The following is a 22,854-nucleotide window of genomic DNA, read 5'->3' as shown; positions in this document are numbered from 1 at the left end:
CTCTCTCTCTCTCTCTCTCTCTCTCTCTCACACACACACACACACATACACACACACACACACACACATATACACACTCACACAGAGTCTTCAAATAATGTATACATTCTTTGAATGCCCTTCATAATCTGTTGGAGTGCTGTCCACTTTATAGACCTCAGTCTCCATGAGGCACTCTGTAATCTCTCCACAGGAGTGTATGTCTCACCCTTCCTTGTGTATTCAGTGTCTCAGCAGCATCTGCCACTGTGTGACTCATGCCTGTATGTGACTGGATGTATGTATGTTTATATGTGTAAGTGCATGTGAGTATGTATAAGTATGTATGTGTATAAAAGTGTGTATGTGAGACTGTATTAGTGTGAATGTGAGTGAGCATGCATGAGTAAGTATGAGTGTGTGTGAGCATTCGTGAGTGTATAAGTTTATACGTGTGTGTGTGTGTGTGTGTGTGTGTGTGTGTGTGTCCGTGTCCGTGTCCTAGGGTGAAGTGGGTGAGCCATGACTGGAGGATTAGAATATCTTTTAGAGTTCAAGGCCAGCCTGGTCTACAGAGTGAGTTCCAGGACAGCCAGGGCTACACAGAGAAACCCTGTCTCAAAAAAAAGAAAAGAATATCTTTTGACCTCTACTGTGTGACTCAAAGGTTACTAAATACAAACAGCTTTATCTAACCCTATCATCTGCATAAGGAGCATGATACTCATTACAAATATACTGTAACATAAATATGCAAATATAAGGAATGCCCTAGAGTGAGCCCAAAGCTTCATTCATATACACATTCTAAATGGCAATGCTAAGTCTTTTTTTTTTTTTTTTTTTTTTTTTTTTTTTTTTTTTTTTTGGTTTTTTGAGACAGGGTTTCTCTGTGTAGCCCTGGCTGTCCTGGAACTCACTCTGTAGATCAGGCTGGCCTCGAACTCAGAAATCCGACTGCCTCTGCCTCCCGAGTGCTGGGATTAAAGGCATGCACCACCACTGCCTGGCGCCAATGCTAATTCTTGAAAGGATTTTCTTTGAATCAAATTTTTCAAAAAGTTCCAATAAAGAAAGATTCTACAAATCACCTTTAGACTGCTAGTGAAAAGTAAAACCTGCCTGCTGGGCGGTGGTGGCGCACGCCTTTAATCCTAGCACTTGGGAGGCAGAAACAGGTGGATCTCTGAGTTCGAGTCCAGCCTGGTCTACAGAGTGAGTTCCAGGACAGCCAGGGCTGCAGAGAAACCCTGTCTCAAAAAAACAAAAGAGAAAAGAAAAGAAAGCTGCAGGCATCTTACACAGGAGAAGCATTTCCCTGAGAGGAAAGAAAACTTGTAGATGTCTGTATTGAGAGAAAACGGGCCCTTTCCCAGCACATAAATCCTGGGAGATGTTTGAGTCCTCCAGACACAGCTTTTAGACAGAATGGAGAGGCTCTGCAGAGATGATGCCTAAGAAGCATCACTGCACACATGGCTGAATCCTCTACCAACCCCACGCAAACTGATGTTTTCAGTCACTCCTACAGGGTCAACTAAAGCTGAGTCCTAATTTACCTGAAGGTGTAGTTCCCGGGAACCAGCTTACTTAGTTTTAGTATGGCTGTGTCTTCAGAGATCTTCTCTTCTCTCAGCGGCCCCCTAAGTTCCTCCCAGTGGTACTGGACAATTTTATCATCATCTGTGCTCTCTGGATCACAAAAAAAAATCGGTTATAACACAGAATGCTGGGCTTCGGCACATACCCCGTTTACACGAACCAAGTGACCATTCACTAAGCGATCACTCAGGGAGCTCAAGCTGGAAAAACAGAGTCAGACTCTCCAAAGCAGCTTTTCCCCAGGAATATTGGGTCAGTCGGCCTCTTATAAACGTTCCTGTATTGTTTGCTAAGGACTCTAGCTTAGGAAAGCTCACGTTAAAATGCTATTGTATAAGAAAGAATATGCATTTTTAAATACATAAAAATATATTGAAACCTCATGTACTGGCTAGTTTTGTATGTCAACTTGACACAAGCTGGAGTTATCACAGAGAAGGGAGCTTCAGTTAGGGAAGTGCCTCCATGAGATCCAGCTGTGGGGCATTTTCTCAACTGGTGATCAAGGTGGTAGGGCCCCTCGTGGGTGCTGCCATCCCTGGGATAGTAGTCCTGGGTTCTATAAGAGAGCAGGCTGAGCAAGCCAGGGGAAACAAGCCAGTAAGGAACATCCATCCATGGCCTCTGCATCAGCTCCTGCTTCCTGACCTGCTTGAGTTCCAGTCCTGACTTCCTTTGGTGATGAACAGTAACATGGAAGTGTAAGCTGAATAAACCCTTTCCTCCCCAACTTGCTTCTTGGTCATGATGTTTGTGCAGGAATAGAAACCCTGACTAAGACACCTCACTTAAAAAGAACTCTTTGAGACACTACTTTCTAACCTGGCATACTGGTTGACAAAGGGTTCAGGCCCTCAGGTTTGCTGAGCAGCCAGCACCAGTCTGAGCACCTGAGTCAATCCCCAACCTGTGGGGAAGGCAAGGACAGAGCACAGGCACCCTCTGACCTCCACTGCCTGCACCACCTACATACACACACACACACATTAAAACAAAGCATAAAAGAATATTGTCCCAGGCAGGGTCTACAGTGAGCCTCCAGGCAGGGTCTACAGTGAGCCTCTTCAAGAGGCTGACAACAGCCTTTGGGCAGTGATGTCTCTGAATACTCCTCTTGGTTACTGATGTAGCTACGAATTTGATTTCTACAACCAAGAAAGGAAACATCTAAGCAAATATGAAAACCAGCCACTTTCAACTAAAGTAATTCTAAACACATGCCCAATCCTGTTTTCTCTGAGTAGAAATGTTACTTCAAACAAGACTTTGACCATAGAGTGACTGGGAAATTTCTAATCAGTTGTTGTGCATGGCTGACCTTCGCATAACACCGTTAGAAACACTGATCTAAGTGGATCATGGATGCCGCTGGCCTGGGAGCTCACAGTGACCTCCATTCTACAGCACTTAGATACTCACGGCTGCCATCAATGATGGTAGAAGTGGTTGGCAGCGAGATCTCCTGGAACTGAGGTGACACCACAGCAACAGGAGGCCGGTTCTTACGGGGCTCTTCAAGAAAATGACCCAAAAAGAAATTGGGAGAGAAAATTTAAAATTGTAGGAGGGGTAGGCTATGTCTGTGTTGATTACTAATTAGTAGTTTCACATAGAGTTTCCCTGACTCAGAACTTGCTCTTTAGACCAGGCTGCCCTGGTAATGTGAGACACCTAATCAGGCCTGTTCCAAACCTGACTGTTCCCAAGACCATGCTAGCACCAAGCCTACTAGCTATATCATCTGGACTGACATTCAACTCACAACTTCCTGAGAGCTGGACTGAAATAAACGCATCACTACATGGCCCTGTGCATTTTCAATGCTCACATGTATCAAGCTTATGAAAAGTTCTGTAGGTACCAATCACTACTTTTGAGTGAGCTCAAGTAGAGGTGGACAGGAAATGAGCACTAAAACTTCAGCAAGCAAAGCATCCTTTGGCACAAGCCTGCTAGAGATGGCAGTGGCCTCTCTACTGTCCCAGATGGCCATGTGAGTACCACAAACCCTCTATCCACCTGAGTGAGTGCGAGATGCAAACCTACTCGCTTCTTGTTGATACCTGACCAGATGGTCTCCATGCTGAGCCTAAGTGCATGCATACCCTTTGTGTTTCTCCTGCCATGCTGAGCATGGCACAGGCCTCAGCCGTGCTATCAGCAACTCTCCACTGAACTCCAGGCCTAGTCTGCAGCTCACACATCCAATGTCTGGTGAAGCTTATTTTAGGTTCGGAGCTCAAGGAATAAGAATCTGTGGTACCAACACAAGAAGGTGGCACTGACCTGTGCCAGGACAGGCGCTTATCTCCAGCTTCTTTGAAATGTCTGCCCAAGCACAAAGTCCAGTGCCTTTCTGTTGCCCTGTGCTCTACCAACAGGCTGGTTTTAAAAGAACCACAGTATAGATTCAGGATTGAAAGCCTTTCCACTGTGGGCGAGAACTGGACGTATTGAAATGAGGAACTCTTACTTCTAGTAGTCACTTAACCAGCTCTCCTGTGTGACTCTCCAGAGTTTCCAGCTCCCTTAGGTTCCTTAATTACAACATCTCGCAGTCCTGCCCACTTGGAGTCTCTGGTAGACAGGCCATTGCTCTGGCCTTAGGGTACAGACCAGTGACTACTGCTCCTGGGCCTAGCACAGTGCGCTTTGCTACAATTGTTATGCTGGACTAGGAATTGTCCAGTAAATAGAATACAACACCCCCACCCCCAAAGAATAGGAATCTAAAAGCCTGCCGTCAAAGCTCTGTGTCAGGAGTCCTGCAGAGGGAGCCCTGGGAGTTACCTGGTTTCACTGTCACATTCACGTAGCCTTCCCCATGGGCATTCTGGCCATCCACAATCACCTTGAATTCATACAGGCCTGGAGTCAGCTGACAAGGGGAAACAAAGATCCTTTAGATAATGGCAAGGAGCCAGAGCTGTCCTTGGACAGCAGAGGACCCGAGTCTTCCTGACAGCAGAGAACCTGAGCTTTCTCCCTGCTGAATCCTGCATTCTTTTCAGGCCCAGTTTTCAAAGTGGAAATAAGTACACTAACTAAAGGATTAAAGACGGGTTAAATTAATGAGGAACACGGCTCTTTTATGCAATTCTTATTACTGGCTGCATCAAGAACAGAAGGGTTTCAATTTCCCTGTACTCCCATTTTCTTCTCTGAGGAACCACTAAAGATCCAACCACCACACTTCACAGTTATCAAATTTAAAAATCATGTCTTCAAAGAAAAACATCTTATTAAGAATAGAAACAACAAATGGGGGGGTTGCTGGAGAGATGGCTAAGTAGTTAAAAGCAGTAACTGCTCTTCTAGAGGACCGGAGTTCAATTCCCAGCACCCACATGGCAGCTCATAACTGTCTGTTAACTCTACTTCCAGGGGATCTGACAACCTCTTCTGGCTTCCTTGGGTACCAGGCATGCAAGTGGTATACATACATACATACATACATACATACATACATACGTACGTACATACATACATACATGCATATACAGGCAAATCACCCATATATAGAAAAATAACTTTAAAAAGAAAACAAAAAACAAATAGGCTGGTGGTGTTGGTGCACACCTTTAATCCCAGCACTTGGGAGGCAGAGACAGGCAGATCTCTCAGTTCAAGGATAGGCTAGTCTATAGAGTGAGTCCCAGGACAGCCAGGGCTACACAGAGAAACTCTGTCTCTAAAAACCAACAAAACAAAAAGAACAAAAACAAAACCAGTCAAGCAAACAAACAACTAAATAGTTCTTAAATCTGATTTTCCCTTCCAATGTCTGCTAATTGTAGAAACAATACAAAGAGGGAACACAGTAATGCCACCACAGTAACGCCACCTCAGTCTCACCATCCAAACACGCCAATGTTTAGTGTTGTCTCCTCTAACCCTTGGTCACAAACAAAAATTAGTTATATCTAGATCATTTCTTTTCTTTCTTTCCTCCTCCTCCTCTTCCTCCTCTCCCTCCTCCTCTTCTTCTTCCTTCTTCCTCTTCTCCTTCTTCTCCTTCTCCTCCTCCTCCTTCCTCTTCTCCTTCCCCTTCTTTTCCTTTCCCTCCTCCTCCTCCTCCTCCTCTTTCTTCTTCTTCTTCTTCTTCTTCTTCTTCTTCTTCTTCTTCTTCTTCTTCTTCTTCTTCTTCTTCTTCTTCTTCTTTCTCCTTCTCCTTCTCCTTCTTTCTTCTTCTTCTTCTTTTTATATAGCCCTGGCTGTCCTAAAACTCACTATGTAGACCAGGCTGGCCTCAAGCACACAGAGATACCTTGGTCTCTGCTTTTAAGTGATGGGATTAAAGGCAAGTACTTGGCTTCAGCTCACTTCCTCAGAGTCAGGCATGTACCTGTTACTGTCCCGGCCAAACTTCACTGGTCTTGGGTCTAGCTAAGAAAATAAGGTATCATACTTTTTATTGTTCTTTATTCCCTTTACTTAGCATAAGTAATGTTCCTAGTTGTGATATAATCTCTTTAACATTCATTCATTTTAATGACTATAGAACAGTACATGAATATATGTATCATAATTTATGCAAGCATTCTGCATTGTTAGATACTTGGGTCGTTTCCAAGTTCTTCCTGTTATGATTAAAATGAACATCATGAGAGAAAATAAAGATTTTCTTTTTTTCACCTTTTTTGGATGAATACTAATCAGCCCATCTCTCTGTCAAATGCCTCTGCCCTAGGCTCCCCCCTCTGTCTTGCTCCTTCAATGTCCTCTGCCTTCCTGGCTTTGAAGAACAGTATCCCCTGAGTCATAACCTTATTCACATGTTCTCCCTGGCAGACCTCAGCTTGACAACAGCTTCAATTTTAGGCAGATATACGAATTTATCTTTTGAACCAGATTCATCTCCTGGTCTCTGGTCCTTTCCTCCAGCTGCTGATAGATCAAGTCTACCTAGTGCCTCATATGTACCACAAATCACTGCTCCAAATGAAAGAATCATCCACAAATCTCCTTCAAACATGCTTCTTCCCCTTGCTTCTCATTTCATCTACCCCAGAAGTTGAGTTTTAAAAGCTGTAATCCCCTAGACTTCTCCCCAGCATCCCCACCAGCATCTCAGGCCCACCAGCATCTCAGGTCCATCCGCAGTGCCAGGACCTGGCTCTCCATCTGCTCATCACAGTGGTTAGGAATGAAAGTCTGGCCTCAGAGGCAGAAGGCTCTAGATAGCACTGACCACTTTATGGCTTTGCAAACTCTGGCCAAGCCATTTCCTTTTTAAATATTTTTATTTTTTATTTGTAAAACAGAATTTAATACCTATTATCTTGAGATTTTATGACAATAAAAAGTAAAACAATTAGCAACATGTTTGCTACATGGTTGGAATGGAATAGTTTGCTTCTTGTTTGAATTTTTTACTTCAGAGTTTTTATTCAGGACAGTATCTTTTTCTACCTAAACTTGTCAGTAGATTCCGCACTCTTCTTCCCACTTTGAGTCTTATCTCCACCAATCTGTGAAAGATCATATTTCTTAACCGAAAATCTGAACATGTCTCTCATAGGTTCTCTGATAAAGCCAATGAGATGGCCAGTAGGTAAAGCTAGTGACTGCTGTACCTGACAGCCATATACACATATAAAAACTAATGAAGAGATTCAAAGACATTCAAAGCTCTGCCACCAGGGCCTGCTTCTCTGCTGCTGGCTTACACCTCTCTCTCTCTTCACATGCTAGACCGTGTGGCAGTCCTTCCTCCACAGGTTCTGCCTCAGAGAATTCTGGTCCAGTGCTTCTTTTTCTAGAGTATTCTCCTTCTACCTTTACCCAGGAAGTAGAACCCTGTCAAGACTCAAGTAAGTTACCTCTAAGAGACACAATGTAAGCCAAAGGCCTTCAGGTGCCCCATCACTGACCACAAACCCTCTGCTGTAATTATCCACTTCTTGGGTCACCTAAACTCTACTGTTCATCACTATTAAGATTATGACTTTGGCCAGATGTGATGGCGCACATCTTTAGTCCCAGCCCTCCAGAGGCAGAGGCAGGGGAATTTCTGAGTTGGAGGCTAGCCTGGTCTACATAGAGAAACTATGATAATTCACTGGGTAATCCTGACTGGCTGCCACAGCATGCAATGACCTACCACTGGATGCAGGAAGTGCTGGGCCAAAGGACATGAACACTTATTGCTCATAACTACTCTGAATTCCCCAGGGACTACACCAGCAGATAAAGTCATGTGGACACAAATAACCTCGCTCATCTCTGGAATGCTGAAGTGTGTGTGCCACCTCACAGAGCTGTTGAGTGTATATTTTCAGCCATCACTACCATACTGGTACAGTCTTCTCACCAGCAATGAAAATTTGAGAATTATATGCTAAACAAACACTGGCTGTCCGCCATGGCGACTTTCTGAAGGCTTCACAACTGAAAGATGTTCCCAACTTCAGTGTGAACAGGAAACTCGGTTTTCTCTGTTTCAGAAAATCACCTCCTCTCCCCTTGTCCCACAAGTGAAAGGGGACAGATTCACCTTGGACAGCTGGAGGCTCTGGGAATGCTTCCTCTCCACCTCTCCACCGTAGTCTGTAGGATGAGTGATCAGCTGCCAGTCGTAGGTGTAGGTTTCTCCTATAGAAGGGCAGTGAGAAAACCATGCAAACATGCACCTACACACAAAAGGCTGCCAATAACAAATCGCTCCCACAGCCTGCCAATAGCAAACCTCCTTTAAACCCTGACAAAGCCTTAGTTTTAAGATTCTATCCCAAAGCCTGAAGGGAAGCCAAACCCTTTTCCTGAGAGGGTTCTGTTGAGTCAGCTACAGCCAGGACTTCTCGACAATGCTCTTTCTGCCCCATACCCACCCTTGAGCCATCTTCAAAAAAAAAAAAAAAAAAAAAAAAAATCAGGTTGTTCATGGTGTCTTTCTCACTGAAAATACATACCCTATCAAGCACTAAAGATGAACTCATTGGGAACAAAGGTCATTTTCTCACAAAACTTCTTTTGCAACAAAGAACAGCAATGACTTCTAAATAACATGGTTCAAAAATAGCTTTTTACAGAGTGCTAACAATGCTCGTCTAGCTGAGGTCATCACACCCTGGTGAGTTAAAAGAGCTACTTCATTCCTGCTGAGCTAAATAACACACTGCAGAAGATGGAAGGGCATGGCCCATTTAAAACAGGCCCCACTGAAATTAATTAAGATCAAATGAAGCATTAAATGGTCCTTGTTTGCAGCTTAGACTATCACTGCGTAGTATGAGAAGGATCCTAGGATCCATGTGGAATCCCCCAGTAAAGAGGGACTTAAACTGGAGACAAATGCATTTCTAGCCAGGAAAGGTGGGATGAGGTAGAGGGGTTAGTTCTCACTCGAAAGAGAAAACAAGTCACTAATGCTTAGCAAAGCTCAGCCACACTTTTACTTACTGAGCGCCCGAAGCCTAACCCTCCAAAACCTGAGAAGCGATTTTTATTTTATAAACCTTCCTCCACAGAACTAGCATGATTTTGGCCTGTTGTCATCCCTAGCTGTTCTCAAATATGCATGCACAAAAGTCAAGTAACAAAGGCAGAGAAGCAATAGCCAGGACTCATGCTAAGAGATAATTCTTTAAACTGTAATTTAAGAAGAAAATCCCTACACAGCAAACACATTCACAGTAGTTTGGGAATTGATGATTTTATATATCAAAACCTAAAAACATGCCGGGCACTGGTGGTGCATGCCTTTAATCCCAGTACTTGGGAGGCAGAAGCAGGCAGATTTCTGAGTTCAAGGCCAGCCTGGTCTACAGAGTGAGTTCCAGGACAGCCAGGGCTACACAGAGAAACCCTGTCTTGAAAACAAAACAAAACAAAAACAAAAAAGCTAAAAATAGACTTCAAAAAAGGATGATATCCCTTCTCAGAGAACCTCAAGGAATGAATTATGCATCATAGGCAGAAATCTACCCTTGGGTTGAAATGGGCATGCATATGGGACAGGTGTATAGACAGAATGTTGACTGTCAATCTAGGGCAGGGGTTGGGAAACCAGACCTTCCAACCTTACAGAGATCCTAGTGGGCCACCACAGGGAAGAAAAAGATGAAGAAGAATATGAAGAGTGGGGTCCTGCCTCAGTGGCCCCAACTTTTAAAGTATAATCATCCACTTCAGAGAACTAAGGAACTTGTTCAGGAAGTTTGAAAGAAATGTGTGTTTTGGAATGCTGATCTGCAACATGACAATAACTCAGAAATATGTACACAAATCCAAGTTAGGGGAAAATCCTACAGAGCAGGGTCTGATCTCCACAGCAGGGCAGAGGTGGGAGCAAGCACTGCTGAAGGACATGCTTTCCTCACTCCATCGGCAAGGGAGACTGAACTCAGTCACCTGGAACTAAACACTCAAGCAAGGAGACAGTGGGGTTGAGCTCTTCATTCCTTCATGCCTGCCTTTAATCCCAGCATATAGGAGGCAGAAGCAGGTGGATCTCTATGAGTTCAAGGCTAACCTAGTCTACAGAGTGAGTTTCAGGACAACCAAGACTACACAGAGAAATCTTCTTTCAACAACAACTAACCAACCAACCAACCAACCAACCAACCAAACAACCAACCAAACAAACAAACAAATGACAAGGCAGGAGAGATGGATAGCTCATTCTTAAAATTAAAAAATTAGCCAGGCAGTGGTGACACACGTCTTTAATCCCAGCACTTGGGAGGCAGAGGCAGGCAGATTTCTGAGTTCGAGGCCAGCTTGGTCTACAGAGTGAGTTCCAGGACAGCCAGGGCTACACAGAGAAACCCTGTTTCAAAAAAATAAAAAATAAATAAATAAAATAAAAAAATAAAAATTAAATCATTAAATCATTTAATCAATTATCAAAAATTAAATCAATTAAATCATTTAAAAAATTAAATCTAGGACTGGAGAGATGGCTCAGTGGTTAAGAGGTCCTGAGTTCAATTCCCAGCAACCACATGATGACTCACAACCATCTGTAATGGGATCCAATGATGCCCTCTTCTGGTGTGTCTGAAGACAGCTACAGTGTACTAACATACATAAAATAAGTGAGTAAATCTTAAAAAAAAAAAAAAATCTAAAAATAAATAAATAAATAAATAAATAAATAAATAAGCCAATCCAGGTATAAAACATCCAGAAAATCTGGGACACTATGAAAAGAGCAAATCTATGAATGATAGACTGATAGATATAGAGGAAGGAGAAGAAACCCAGGTCAAATACAAATAAAATATTATAATAAAATCATAGAAAATTTCTGGAACATATCAAAGTACAAGAAGCATATAGAACACTAATGGATTGGGTCAGAAAAGAAATTCCATATGACACATAATAATGAAAATATTAAATGTACAAAACAAAGAAAGAAAAAATATACACAGAAAAAAGACCAAGTCATGTATAATGTAGGCCCATCGGAATAATACCTGACTTCTCAATGGAGACTCTGGAAGCCAAAATGTCCTGGACAGATGTTCTACTAACTTTGAGAGACCACAGATGCCAGCAAAACCATTGATCACAATCAACAAAGAAAAAAATCTACAATAAAACCAAAGAAGCAATTTCTATCTACCAATCTAGCTCTACAAGGGCATTATAAGGAAAACTTCAGTCTGAAGGATAACCACACCCAAGAAGACACAAGGAATAAAAGCTCACAGAGCAGTAAATTAAACCATGGGGGGGGGGACTATAACTACAAAATAGCAAGAATCATTAAAGACTGTTCATTGAGAACTCCTAATGTTCTTGATTCGCCAATAATAAATACATAGACTAACAGAATGGAATTGAAAACAGGATCCATCTTTCTGCTGCATCTCATAGAAGAGAGACTGCATGAAACACATCTCACTATCAAAGATTGTTATCATGGCAGGGTAAAAGACAGAAAACACACATTCATGTGTGCACATGCGTGTGCATATACAGAGAGAGAGAGAGAGAGAGAGAGAGAGAGAGAGAGAAAGAGAGAGAGAGAGGGAGAGAGAGAGAGAAAGAGAGAGGGAGAGAGAGAGAAAAAGAGAGAGGGGGGGAACCAAAGCAGAAGAGATAGAGAAGGATGCTACATGCTTATTAAAGGAAAAATCCACTGAGAGAATATTTTAATTCTAAACACTTACATACCAAACATAAGGGCGCTAAAGTTCATCAGATAAACATTACTACAGCTACAACAGGACTGATGCACAGACATGCACACTCACAGACAGTGTGGCACTATGTACAAAAGCTGCACAGGTTCAAGCCAGATGGGGTCCCAGCACTAAAAGAGGAAAGTGGACACAGTATCTCTTCCCTACTCAAGAAAACTAAGGTGGCGAAGAAAAAAATCAGTTTTCACCAATGGCGTCTCCCTGGGTATATGATACTAAGGGCAAGCCCCAGACCCCAGAATAGTTGGCAAGCACTAAACAAACTCAATGGTATTTTTATGGACTTTTTGTTTCATTTTGCTTTGTTTTGGGCATTTTGTTGCTTGTTGGTTTTGCTTGTTTATTTCATTTTACTATTTTTTTTTGTAGGACTTTTTGTTCTTTCTTGCTTGGGGTTGAGTTTGTTTTTTGTCTGCTTTTGCTTTTGAAAGAGAGAGGGGAAAACAAGAAAATAAAATTGGGTGGGTGGGTGGGGAGATCAGAAGGAACTAGAAGAGAGACTGCATGAAAAAAATCTTTTCAATTGAAAAAAGAAATTGGAGTGAATTGATAGGGAAATATCATTTCAAGAGCAATAATACCTAACAGAAAGGGATCCAGCTCTGGGAAAGTATACTCTGCACAAATGCACTATTTAGTATTAGACTCCCACATTAAGAATGCTGAATTCAACCCAGTATATGCCTTTGATCCAAGAATTCAGGAAGCAGAGGAAGGTGAATCTCAGTGAGTTCAAGGCCAACCAGGACTACACAGTGATACTCTGTCTCAAAAACAACAAAGAAAACATTTTTAAAAAATGTATTTTCATTATTTTTAAATTATATATAATGGGTGTCTATGTGGGCGTATGTGCAACAGTGTAGGTGCTCTATGGGACCGAGATCCAATGGAACTGGAGTTACAATGGTTATGATCTACCAGTGTGGGTACTGGGAATTGAACTCAGGTCCTCTGGATAAGCAGAATAGGTTCTTAAACACTGAACAGTGTCTCCAGATCCAACAACAAAGAACAGTGAGTCAGAAACACCCAAATATAAAGCAGAAGGGCTTGCCTGAAAGAGGGAGCCCAATTCACGTGGTCAGCCTTTAATCTAAGCAACACAGACTAGCCGCCTCCAATGCTCTGCTCCTGTCATAGGGGCTCTTTAGAGGTTATGTTTGTTTCATGAGACAAATGTGGTATATTAACATACATTTAAAAGATGAAATGGGAGCTGGTGAAGTGCCTTAGTGGTTAAGGGCACTGACTGCTCTTCCAGAGGTCCTGAGTTCAATTCCCAGCAACCACATGGTGGCTCACAACCATCTGTAATGAGATCTGACACCCTCTTCTGGTGCGTCTGAAGATAGCTACAGTGCACTTATATATAATAATAAATAAATCCTAGAAAAAATAAAAAGAAAGAAAGAAAGAAATGCATGCTAATACTCCAAGGTTTTAAACACTGAATTTATCACCAACTCATTTATCTAACTTACAAATATAAATTTTGTGTACCATGTTAAAGTTTGTACTTTTTCTTTAAAATCTTTTTGTTAAATTTACCTCTCCACTGTGTATGTATTTGTGTCTGTGTGTGCTTATGTGTGTGTTTGTCTCTGTGTGTGTGTATCTGTGTGTTTGTGGGTGTCTCTGTATGTGTGAGTGTGTATGTGTGTGTGTGTGTGTAGGTCACTGGACAATTTATAGGTGTTATTTCTCTCCTTTTTTGTTTTGTTTGTGTTTTGAGACAGGGTTTCTCTGTGTAGCCCTGGCTGTCCTGGAACTCACTCTGTAGCCCTGGCTGTCCTGGAACTCACTCGGCCAGAGATTGAGCTACAGATGGTTCTGAGCTAACATCTGGGTGTTGGGAATTGAACCCAGGTCCTCTGGAAGAGCAGTGAGCCATCTCTCCAGCCCCCGGCCTGACTTTTTAAGTTACAAATCTACATTAGCCTTGTTCTTAAATACCTTCAAGTTCTACATCTCATATTACAGTTGTTTAGCTAAAATAAACAGGTTAATCTGAATCTCGGTTCCTTCATCTTCTCCCAACCCAGTGTTCTACCACGGAATTATATCCCAGCCTTGCTGTTTGTCTTTATATGGACACAACACAATCTTATGTAAGAGATTCATACTACCTTGACTCGAGAAGGGTTGCAGGTGTGGCTGCTGTATCACATGGGCGTCAGAGGGTGGCAGAAAGGAGAAAAGCTGTGTCTACACTGAGTGTTCTGACCTATGGACATCTGAATGATGAGTAACCTAACACTCCCTGAAAACACTGAGCCTGAGATGACCACCATTCCGGTACCAGGGGCCTCTGATAGGGAGCTAGCCAGAGGTGAACACCAGTCAGGAGTCGCGCAGGCCTAGACAGACAGACCATGCCCAAGATCATAATGCACAGGTGAGACATAGCACTCCTGAGATTACTCCTGAGACAACCCCAGACACTCGGAGACCCTGAGAGCCACTAAGAAGAAGTAGTGAGTGGTGGAGAAATGGAAGACAGATAGACAGACAGACAAAAGAATATGGGAGAGACACAGAACTGGAGACTCAGAGTGGTGGGGAACAGCCAGTGATGCCATCTGGAATCATGGTGGGGTCCTGGCCTGTATGGATACTGGGGGCCATGCCTGGGTCAGCGTCCCTGCAGCAGCAGGGGTCTGTTACCACCAAAGGCCAATGGACTCATTGGTGTGAGCCACTGCCCAGGGACACTGATAGCTGATGGCTACACAGAACTGGTCCTGCCTCTCACCTAGGCATCCTGGGAGAGTTTGTCATGTCCGCTTGTCATGTCCCTCACTTGTTGCAGCACTCAGGAAAGCTGGCCCTGTACCTCACCTGGGCAGCAGGGTAGAGCTGGCCCTGGTATAGGCAATTGCTGGTAAGCCGGCCATGAAGGCATTGTGTGTGGGAGAGCTGGAAGCTGCCCACTTCAGATGAGACTTCTCATGCCCTCTTGGCTTTAACTTGGCCCACCCCAACATCTATCCCATGGATGAACTGCTGGTGTGCATGAAGGGCCTGGTCCTACAGATCCAACATTACAAGAACTCCATGACACAGGGCAACAACAGGGTACCCAAGAGGAATCTCAGTGAGGTTCCAGTATCCACAGAGTAGCAAAAGCCAGAGGCCTTGTACCAGACCAATGAGAGACATTGTGATGAACATTTACAAGCAAAGAAGTGTGGACAAAGGCTTGTAGCTTGTAGATACCAATGTGAACTCAAGTGTTTCCCAGAAGGGATATCTTACCTGGCTCTGGTTCTGGGAGAGCGAAGGCATTTAACTGAACTTCATTCTTGGGCAGCGTGATCTGGACACTCTTCCCAGCAGACACCACCAGTTCCTTTATAACTGCAACAAAGTGGCGTCAGAGCGCTCAGCAGCACATCCAGAGGACACGTCTCCCATCCAGGTCACTCGCAGCCACCATCTTCACCTGCTACTTGTCTAGTTTCTAATCCCCTTGAGTTTGGTTCCGTACCCACCCACTTTTCCATTGGAAAGGGTCACTCAAGGGCATCAGTGAGCTGCTGCTTAGCAAGTCTGCAGGAGTGTAAATCCCACCTGTCAGGCCCTCACTCCTGCTCACTGCCCCCACCTTGAAGCACTTCATGGCAACACCAGATTCAGTCCTCCGATTTCTTATCCACTGTACTTTACCTAATGTGGGTCTCCACATGTGCTTTATATGCAATACTTGTCAAAGAATCAATGCTTTTTTTTTTCTTTTTTCTTTTCTAGACCAGGCTGGCCTCGAACTCAGAAATCTGCCTGCCTCTGCCTCCCAAGTGCTGGGATTAAAGGCGTGCACCACCATTGCCCAGCTGGGTCAATGCTTTTTAAATAGGATATAAAATAACAAAGGTAGAGGCTTGCCTTTCTTTTCAAATTGCTACAACTACTGATTCATCGTTCACAGTTAATGTTATCTCCAGATTCTGAATTCTTCTCCCTCTCATGCCCCACTCACTCCAGCCCATCAGTCTTGCTATGACATGTGCGTCAATCTTTCTAAAGCACCCACAGTGTACTCTCCTACTTGAGACATGGCTTTGACACTATTTGCCACCTATCTCATATGTGTTTGAGTTTCTCAACATTGGCATTATTGCCAGGCAGTGATGGCGCACACCTTTAACCCCAGCACTTGGGAGGCAGAGACAGGCAGATTTCTGAGTTTGGGGCCAGCCTGGTCTACAGAGTGAGTTCCAGGACAGCCAGGGCTACACAGAGAAACCCTGTCTCAAAAAACAAAAAACAAACAAACAAACAAAAAACCATTGGCATTATTGATATTTTGTACTCAACAATTGTTGAGGGCTGGGGAGAGCAGACAGTTCAGACAACAGAAAACCACTGATTCAGTTTTATTCCCCTAGCAATAACTGTTTACTTGATATAAGGCCAGTTCTGGAAGACCTTACAGCAAACAGTGGCTAGTCAACTCGTATTCCAAGGCTGGGTTGGAAATGGCTTCCTGGACAAACAGGAAACTTGAGACTTCTCTGTGTCTGCTAGGGAACACTGCACTTAGACAGAAATGAACCCATTCTTTATGACAGCTGCAGCTTGCAGCTGTCCCGGGAGAGGGAATAGAAGCTCTCTGGGATAACTCTAAGGGGGGAAGGGGAGAAAGGAAAAAAGGAAGCTGTTATACTCAGAAAAAGTATAAATGAACAAAACTAGCTAGTCAATACAATACAAGCCAAACCCTTCAGTTGCACAGACACTCTGCGGGCATTTGCCTGAACACAGAAATCACGTGCAGCTTCAGGACTGGACCATCTCAATGCCACAGTCTATGGCCAGCAAAGGAGACCCTGGGAGATGGAGAACGGTGAAAACTGTGATGACTGGTTTGCTTTGCCTCTGATGTTTTTGGGGGTCACCCACTAGCCACTGATATCGCAGCTCTGCCACACATAGCCAACTTGTTAAGGAAGCTGTAGGTCTAAGCTCCTTTCTATGGTTGCTTTGGAAATAGAGATATTCTGAGAAGCAGGCTGGCAATGTTTGACCCACAGCCAGGCCCCTGGGAGGCAGACGGGTGCACCAGTGTGATCGCCCTGCCCGCTATTTCTGCATCCGTTAAGCCCTGCTCTTCAAATCTTCCCCCACTATGGCTTTGCTTGCTTGTTTGTTTTAGACGGTCTCAGGTAGCTCAGGCTTATCCCAGACCGACAGACAAGGATGGCCTGAATTCACGCTTCTCCTGCCTCCACCGCCAAGATAACAAGTGTGCACACCACACCCAGAAAATCTTGTGCCTTTAGGTGCCTGCAGAATCTGCCTCTGAGAAAATGAGCTCCATCAAGTACCCCAAGTTGGGCAGCTGCTGACTTATGGATCTGGGGCTCCAAAGCCCACATTTTCGGAGGCACAGACAGGACTATTTTGTTTCTAACGTACAGCAGGCAGGCATATCTCCTCTGTTCTCTTCTCTAAACGAAAACATTTTAATCAAATCCTCCATGTCCTCTCATCTCTGAGGATAGGAGCCGAGGACTTACCTGGGTGTGGTGCTGAAGTGCTCTGGGAAGAGGCCTGGGGTGTGGGGGTGGCATAGCTGTAGGAGGGGGCCACTGGAGGAAGGGCATCAGTTGGACTGTACTCAGTGCTTTTTACTTGATGAGTACTAGATGCAGAACTGGAGTGCTCGGATGGTTCAGAATGGATGGACACATTCTTGAGCCAATCAGGAGTCTGTGTAGTGTGGTTACTGGTGTAGGAACTGGGAACTGTAACGGTTTTGCGGACCTGAAAAAAAGTATGAAAGATGAAGGCAAGAACCACAGATTCACAGGGCCAGCTGGGCTTGTGAAATGATATCAGACATTGAAAGATCAATCTTACCACTGAAATTAAAATAGGGTTAAAGTTTGCAGATAAAGACTCATTGGTAGAATGCCTGTAAGACATGTGCAAGCCCTGGCTCTGGTCCCCAGAACCACCAATTAAAGACAAAAAGTAATAGAATCTTCTTTTTCCATACAAAAAGTTTCTTCAAGCCGGGCAGTGGTGGCGCATGCCTTTAATCCCAGCACTTGGGAGGCAGAGGCAGGCAAATTTCTGAGTTTGAGGCCAGCCTGGTCTACAGAGTGAGTTCCAGGACAGCCAGGGCTACACAGAGAAACCCTGTCTTGGAAAAGAAAAAAAAAAAAGTTTCTTCAGCTGGGCATGGTGACTCTCACCTATGATTCTAGCACCCAGAAAGCTGAGGCAAGAGATTGCCAAGAATTTTAGGCTAGCTTGGGTTTGAGCCTGTCTCAAAACAAATAAACAAACATAGTTTTCTTTAAAACAAAATAATCTAAGAGCTGAAGCAATAGCTCAGCAGTTAAGAGCACTGGCTGCTCTCCCAGAGGACCAGGGTTCGATTCCCAGTACCTACATGGCAGTTCACAAACACATGTGATTCTAGTTCCAGAGGATCCAACAACCCTCTTCTAGCCTCCGTGGGGACCAGGCACACGTACAGTATACAGATGAGCAGGAAGACAGAGGAGGTACAGACAGGAAGCACTACTGGCCACTTTAAGGACCCACACTGGCGAGCAGCCAAAGGATCATATACAGAGAATGGTGGGACTGGGTGTCTGTCTATAAGTCATAGTGCACTGCTGGGGTTTGAAAAAGTACAGGGACAACAAGAATACCACCATATTCAGCCAAAGAGGAATGCAGAGTAGCTAAGCCAGGGTGGGGGGAAGGACTCTTATGAATCAACTTACCGGAAATATAATTCACATAGCATAAACTCACACATCAGAAGAACACAAGGTCAATTTTTGGCAAATGTCCACACCCACATGACAACAACCTAGAGACAGAATGTTGCTATTAGCCCTAAGACTCGCTGCTGTCCTCACTAACTTCCTGCCTCCTCCAGACTCGGGCAGCCAGTGACTTGTCTTCTGTCACAGGAAGAATCGTCTAGGTTTTCTTATACTTTTTATAAAAGAAACCATGTGCATTCTGTTTTTATCTCTAGCTGTGTTCCCTTGACATGGCTTTGAGATTCATCCATGGCACTGAATATATTGGTAGTCCACTGGGTTTGGTTTTGTTTTGTTTTTTAATTATTATTATTACAGAAATGCATCAACATTCATTCCCATTCATTTACTGAGAGAGATTTAAGTTGTTTTCAGCCCCCAGGTGTTAAAAATAAAGCTGCTATGAATGTCTGGATACATATATTTGGACACCAACAAGTTTTTATTTATTTGTTTATTTTGAGACAGGGTTTCATTATGTAGCCATGGATGTCCTAGAACTCTAGATGCATAGACCAGGTTGGCTTTGAACTCACAGAGATCTGTCTGCCTCTGCCTTTACCTCCAGAACCCTGGGATTCAGGAGTGTGCCACCGTGCTGGCCCTATTTCCTTAGATTAGTCTTAGGGGTAAGACTGCTGACTGTGCTTCCCGACACTGAGTATTGGGTGGGTTGCTCTGCTAGCTGATATTCCCACAGCACAGAGCATCAGTGCCAGACCCAGCTTCACCAGCACTTGGTGCTCCTGTACTTTTACCCTGTCTTTCCAGCGGTTGTGACAGGAACCTCTCTGTGCATCTTTCTAATGATGTAGGACATAATTTCCTGTGCTGCTGACCAGTCACTCTCCCTTTGCTAAGGTCTACCCAAATCTTTGCCCATTTAAGGCTTTATTAAGGTATAAGTGACACATATATACAAAAGATATTAATGTTTATACTTGGTCAGATTTAGACAGCTATGAGCACCTATGAAATCATCTATTCAAATAAGCATATCTTTCATTTCCAAAGACCCCTCACATTCCTGTGTGATTCCTTTCCCTCCCCTCTACATCCCCCAAGCAGCACCTGCACAGACTCCCTGTCCCTAGAAGTCATTTCCATGTCCTAGAATGCCACATGAATGGAATGACATGGTGGCAGGGTTCCACTCTATAACCCTGGCTTCCAACACGACATGCTCCTGCCTCCACCTCCCTTGGGAGTACCACCCTAGCTCGGAGAATTTTCCTGCCCCTTTGCTCCTCCTCTTTCTTCTTCTCTCTCACACCCCTTCTTCACACTTCGTCTTCAGTGTTAAGGAACAAACCCAGGGCCTCACATGTGCTAGCTCACAAGTTTCTGAGAAAATTGTGGAGTATCCCTGCTGATGGGAGTATTCCAGGCATCCTACAACCTTACCAAAATTTGCTATGAATGACTTTTTTGAAGGTGGGGCTTCAGAAGAAGGAGAAGGAGAAGGAGAAGGAGGAGGAGGAGGAGGAGGAGGAGGAGGAGGAGGAGGAGAAGGAGAAGGAGAAGGAGAAGAAGAAGAAGAAGAAGAAGAAGAAGAAGAAGAAGAAGAAGAAGAAGAAGCACCAGCAGCACCACCATCGCCCCCTATAGTTTCCCCTTGTGATTTCCTAAAGTTGAACATCTGCTGTATATTTGCTGGAGACCTCAACAGTGGGTTTGCTGGGCTCAGTGGGTTACTAAACTTCTAGTTATAATATTCATCTTCTAGTTAATTTAGGTCTCCTAACTTTGTTTCCCTTTTCTCAAAATTGTTTTTTGTTCAATACTGATACAGCTGAGCTGTATTAGTTTCCTAGAGCAGCAATAAAAAGTTACCATAAATTTAGTAGTTAAAACAACAAAATTTTCTAGATGTGCTGGCACACGCCTTTAATCCAAGCACCAAGGAGGCAGAGACAAGTAAATTTGTGAAGTCTGAGGCCAGCTTGGTCTACAAAGCAAGTTCCTCAACAGTTGGGGCTCTGTCACACAGAAAAATCCTGTCTTAAAAAACCAACATAATGAAACAAACAACAGAACTTTGTCTTTGTTCTGGAGACAGAAGTCCAAGGGCAATACTACACTCCTGCAGCAGAGCTCTAGGGAACCGTTCTTTTTGTCTTGTCCAGTTCCCAGAGATGGATTGGATGAAAATGGTCCCCATAGACTCAAATGTTTGAATGCTTGGTTCCCAGTTAGTGGAACTGTTTAGGAAGGATTAGGGGTTGTGGTCTTGTTGGCATGGGTATGGCCTTGTAAGAGGAGGTTATGTTACTGGGGGTGGGCTTTGAAATTTCAAAAGCCCACACCAGGTTTATTATCGCTGTCTGCCTGACACCTCTGAATCAGAAGGTAAGGCTCACAGCTACTGCTCCAGTACCATGCTGTCTGCTTCCCACCATGATGATGGACCCACCCTCTGAAACTGTCCTCAGTTAAATGCTTTCTTTTGTAAGAGTTGCCTTGGTCAGTCATTATATTAGTTACTGCTGAGAACAGATACCATACCCAAGGCAACTCCTATAACCACAACATCTAATTGGGGCTGTCTTACAGGTTCAGAGGTTCAGTCCATTATGATCAAGGCAGGAGCATGGCAGGGTCCAGGCAGGCATGATGTAAGAAGAGCTGAGAGTTCCACATCTTATTCTGAAGGTAAACAGGAGAAGACTGGCTTCCAGGGAGCTAGGATGGGGGTCTTAAAGCCCATGCCCACAATAACAGACTTTCTCCAACAAGGCTATACCTCCTAATAGTGCCACTCCCTGGGCCAAGCATATTTAAACTATTGCAGCCATGATGTCTCTTCACAGCCATAGAACAGTAACTAAGACAACATCCCTTGGTTTATAGCAGCCCAACTCTAACCGCTGCCTCCATCTTCACAGGATCTTCCTTTTCTAAGACTCCGAATCTCCATTTCATCTCTTCTACTATACCACTAGTCACTGGATTCTGTGGTCACTCCAAAATATATGATCTCTTTCAACTACATTTGCCAACACCCTGCTCCCAAATAAGGTGGGATTCTGAGGATCCAGAAGGCTGAGGAAGGATAGGAGTGCTGAAGGAAACACTAAACAACCCAACAAAATGGCTTCTCTCTCCATTGATTGACTTCTCAAGTTTCTCCAAGTAATTTTTTATAGTTCTCAGTATACAGATTTTTGTCTGTTATTCCTAATAAGTTCATGGTTTTCAATATTATTACACATTTTTAAAATTTTAGTTTCCACCTATACTGTTAATAGACAAACAAGTGATTTTTGAAAAAAGATTTATTTATTTTATTTATATGAGTGCACTGTAGCTATCTTTGGACACACCAGAAGAGGGCATTGGATCCCATTACAGATGGTTGTGAGCCACCATGCGGTTGCTGGGAACTGAACTCGGGACCTCTGGAAGAGCAGCCAGTGCTCTTAACCACTGAGTCATCTCTCTAGCCCCCAACAATTGATTTTTGTATATTGACCTTTTATCCTACAACCTTGCTATCTCTAGTGTAGAGTTCTTGGAATTCTCTAGGTATATAATTACACCTGTGAAAAGTAGTTTGCTTCTGTTTATGATCTGCATTTAATTTCTTTTCCTTTTTCTCTCTCTTTCTTTTTTTCTTTAACAAAAAAAAAAAAGCCCCAGACCAGATGGTTTTAGTACAGAATTCTATCAGACCTTCAAGATTTATTTATTTATTTATCTACTTATTTATTTATTTATTTAATGTATGTGAGTATAATGTAGCTGTCTTCAAACACTAGAAGAAGGCATCAGATCCCCATTATAGATGGTTGTGAGCCACCATGCGGTTGCTGGGAATTGAACTCAGGACCTCTGGAAGAGCAGTCAGTGTTCTTAACTGCTGAGCCATCTCTCCAGCCCTTTCTTGTATTTTCAATTTGGCAGTTTTACTTTGAGTCTCTAAATACACAAGCAGCAGCTACTTGGGCATTTTGGACAGCTAATTCCATCACCTGAGTCAACATGGAGTCAGTTTCTGTTGCCAGCCTTCTATCCTGGATTATAGTCACCCAGGCTTGGGACCTGTTCTCATCTGATCTCTTCTTTTAAAAAATTATTCTTTGGCCCACAACACCCAGAGGAAGCTCCAATCCCAGGCACTCTGACACACCCGGGACCAGAGGTGAGCAGGAACCAACATCTGTCCCAACACTGGGAGTAACTGGGACCAGCAGGACCAGGCACATAAGAACTCCACCAGCCCAGTGACTTGGGTTCCTTCCAGTCTGGCTGGGCTGGGGTCCAGAACAGACCTAGGGCACAAGCTCTGCAGCCAGTCCCACAACACCCAGAGGAAGCTCCACTCCCAGGTGCTC

General features: G+C 43.7%; 1 protein-coding gene and 1 non-coding gene across 4 annotated transcripts in view; one reads left to right on the top strand and one right to left on the bottom strand.

Moving 5' to 3' along the window:
• Positions 1 to 22,854, bottom strand: part of Kiaa0319l (KIAA0319 like) — a 98,444-nt gene that overhangs the window by 20,804 nt on the left and 54,786 nt on the right. For all 3 annotated transcript variants that reach the window (XM_031378683.1, XM_031378682.1, XM_031378684.1), the window contains exons 4-9: positions 17,255 to 17,501; positions 14,994 to 15,095; positions 8,078 to 8,175; positions 4,372 to 4,459; positions 3,001 to 3,093; positions 1,539 to 1,671 (exon numbers count right to left, since the gene is read on the bottom strand). In XM_031378683.1, coding sequence (XP_031234543.1) covers positions 1,539 to 1,671; positions 3,001 to 3,093; positions 4,372 to 4,459; positions 8,078 to 8,175; positions 14,994 to 15,095; positions 17,255 to 17,501 — 761 coding nt within the window. The remainder of the gene's footprint in view (positions 1 to 1,538; positions 1,672 to 3,000; positions 3,094 to 4,371; positions 4,460 to 8,077; positions 8,176 to 14,993; positions 15,096 to 17,254; positions 17,502 to 22,854) is intronic.
• LOC116097317 lies at positions 13,865 to 13,996 on the top strand. The gene has a single exon (XR_004121358.1). It is a non-coding gene; the product is annotated as a small nucleolar RNA SNORA17 (small nucleolar RNA).

The sequence above is a fragment of the Mastomys coucha genome, unplaced genomic scaffold (genome assembly GCF_008632895.1).
Source record: "Mastomys coucha isolate ucsf_1 unplaced genomic scaffold, UCSF_Mcou_1 pScaffold18, whole genome shotgun sequence".
Taxonomy (NCBI): Eukaryota; Metazoa; Chordata; class Mammalia; order Rodentia; family Muridae; genus Mastomys; species Mastomys coucha.
The sequence above is the reverse complement of the archived record's forward strand: the minus strand, read 5'-3'. Positions and strand labels throughout refer to the sequence as shown.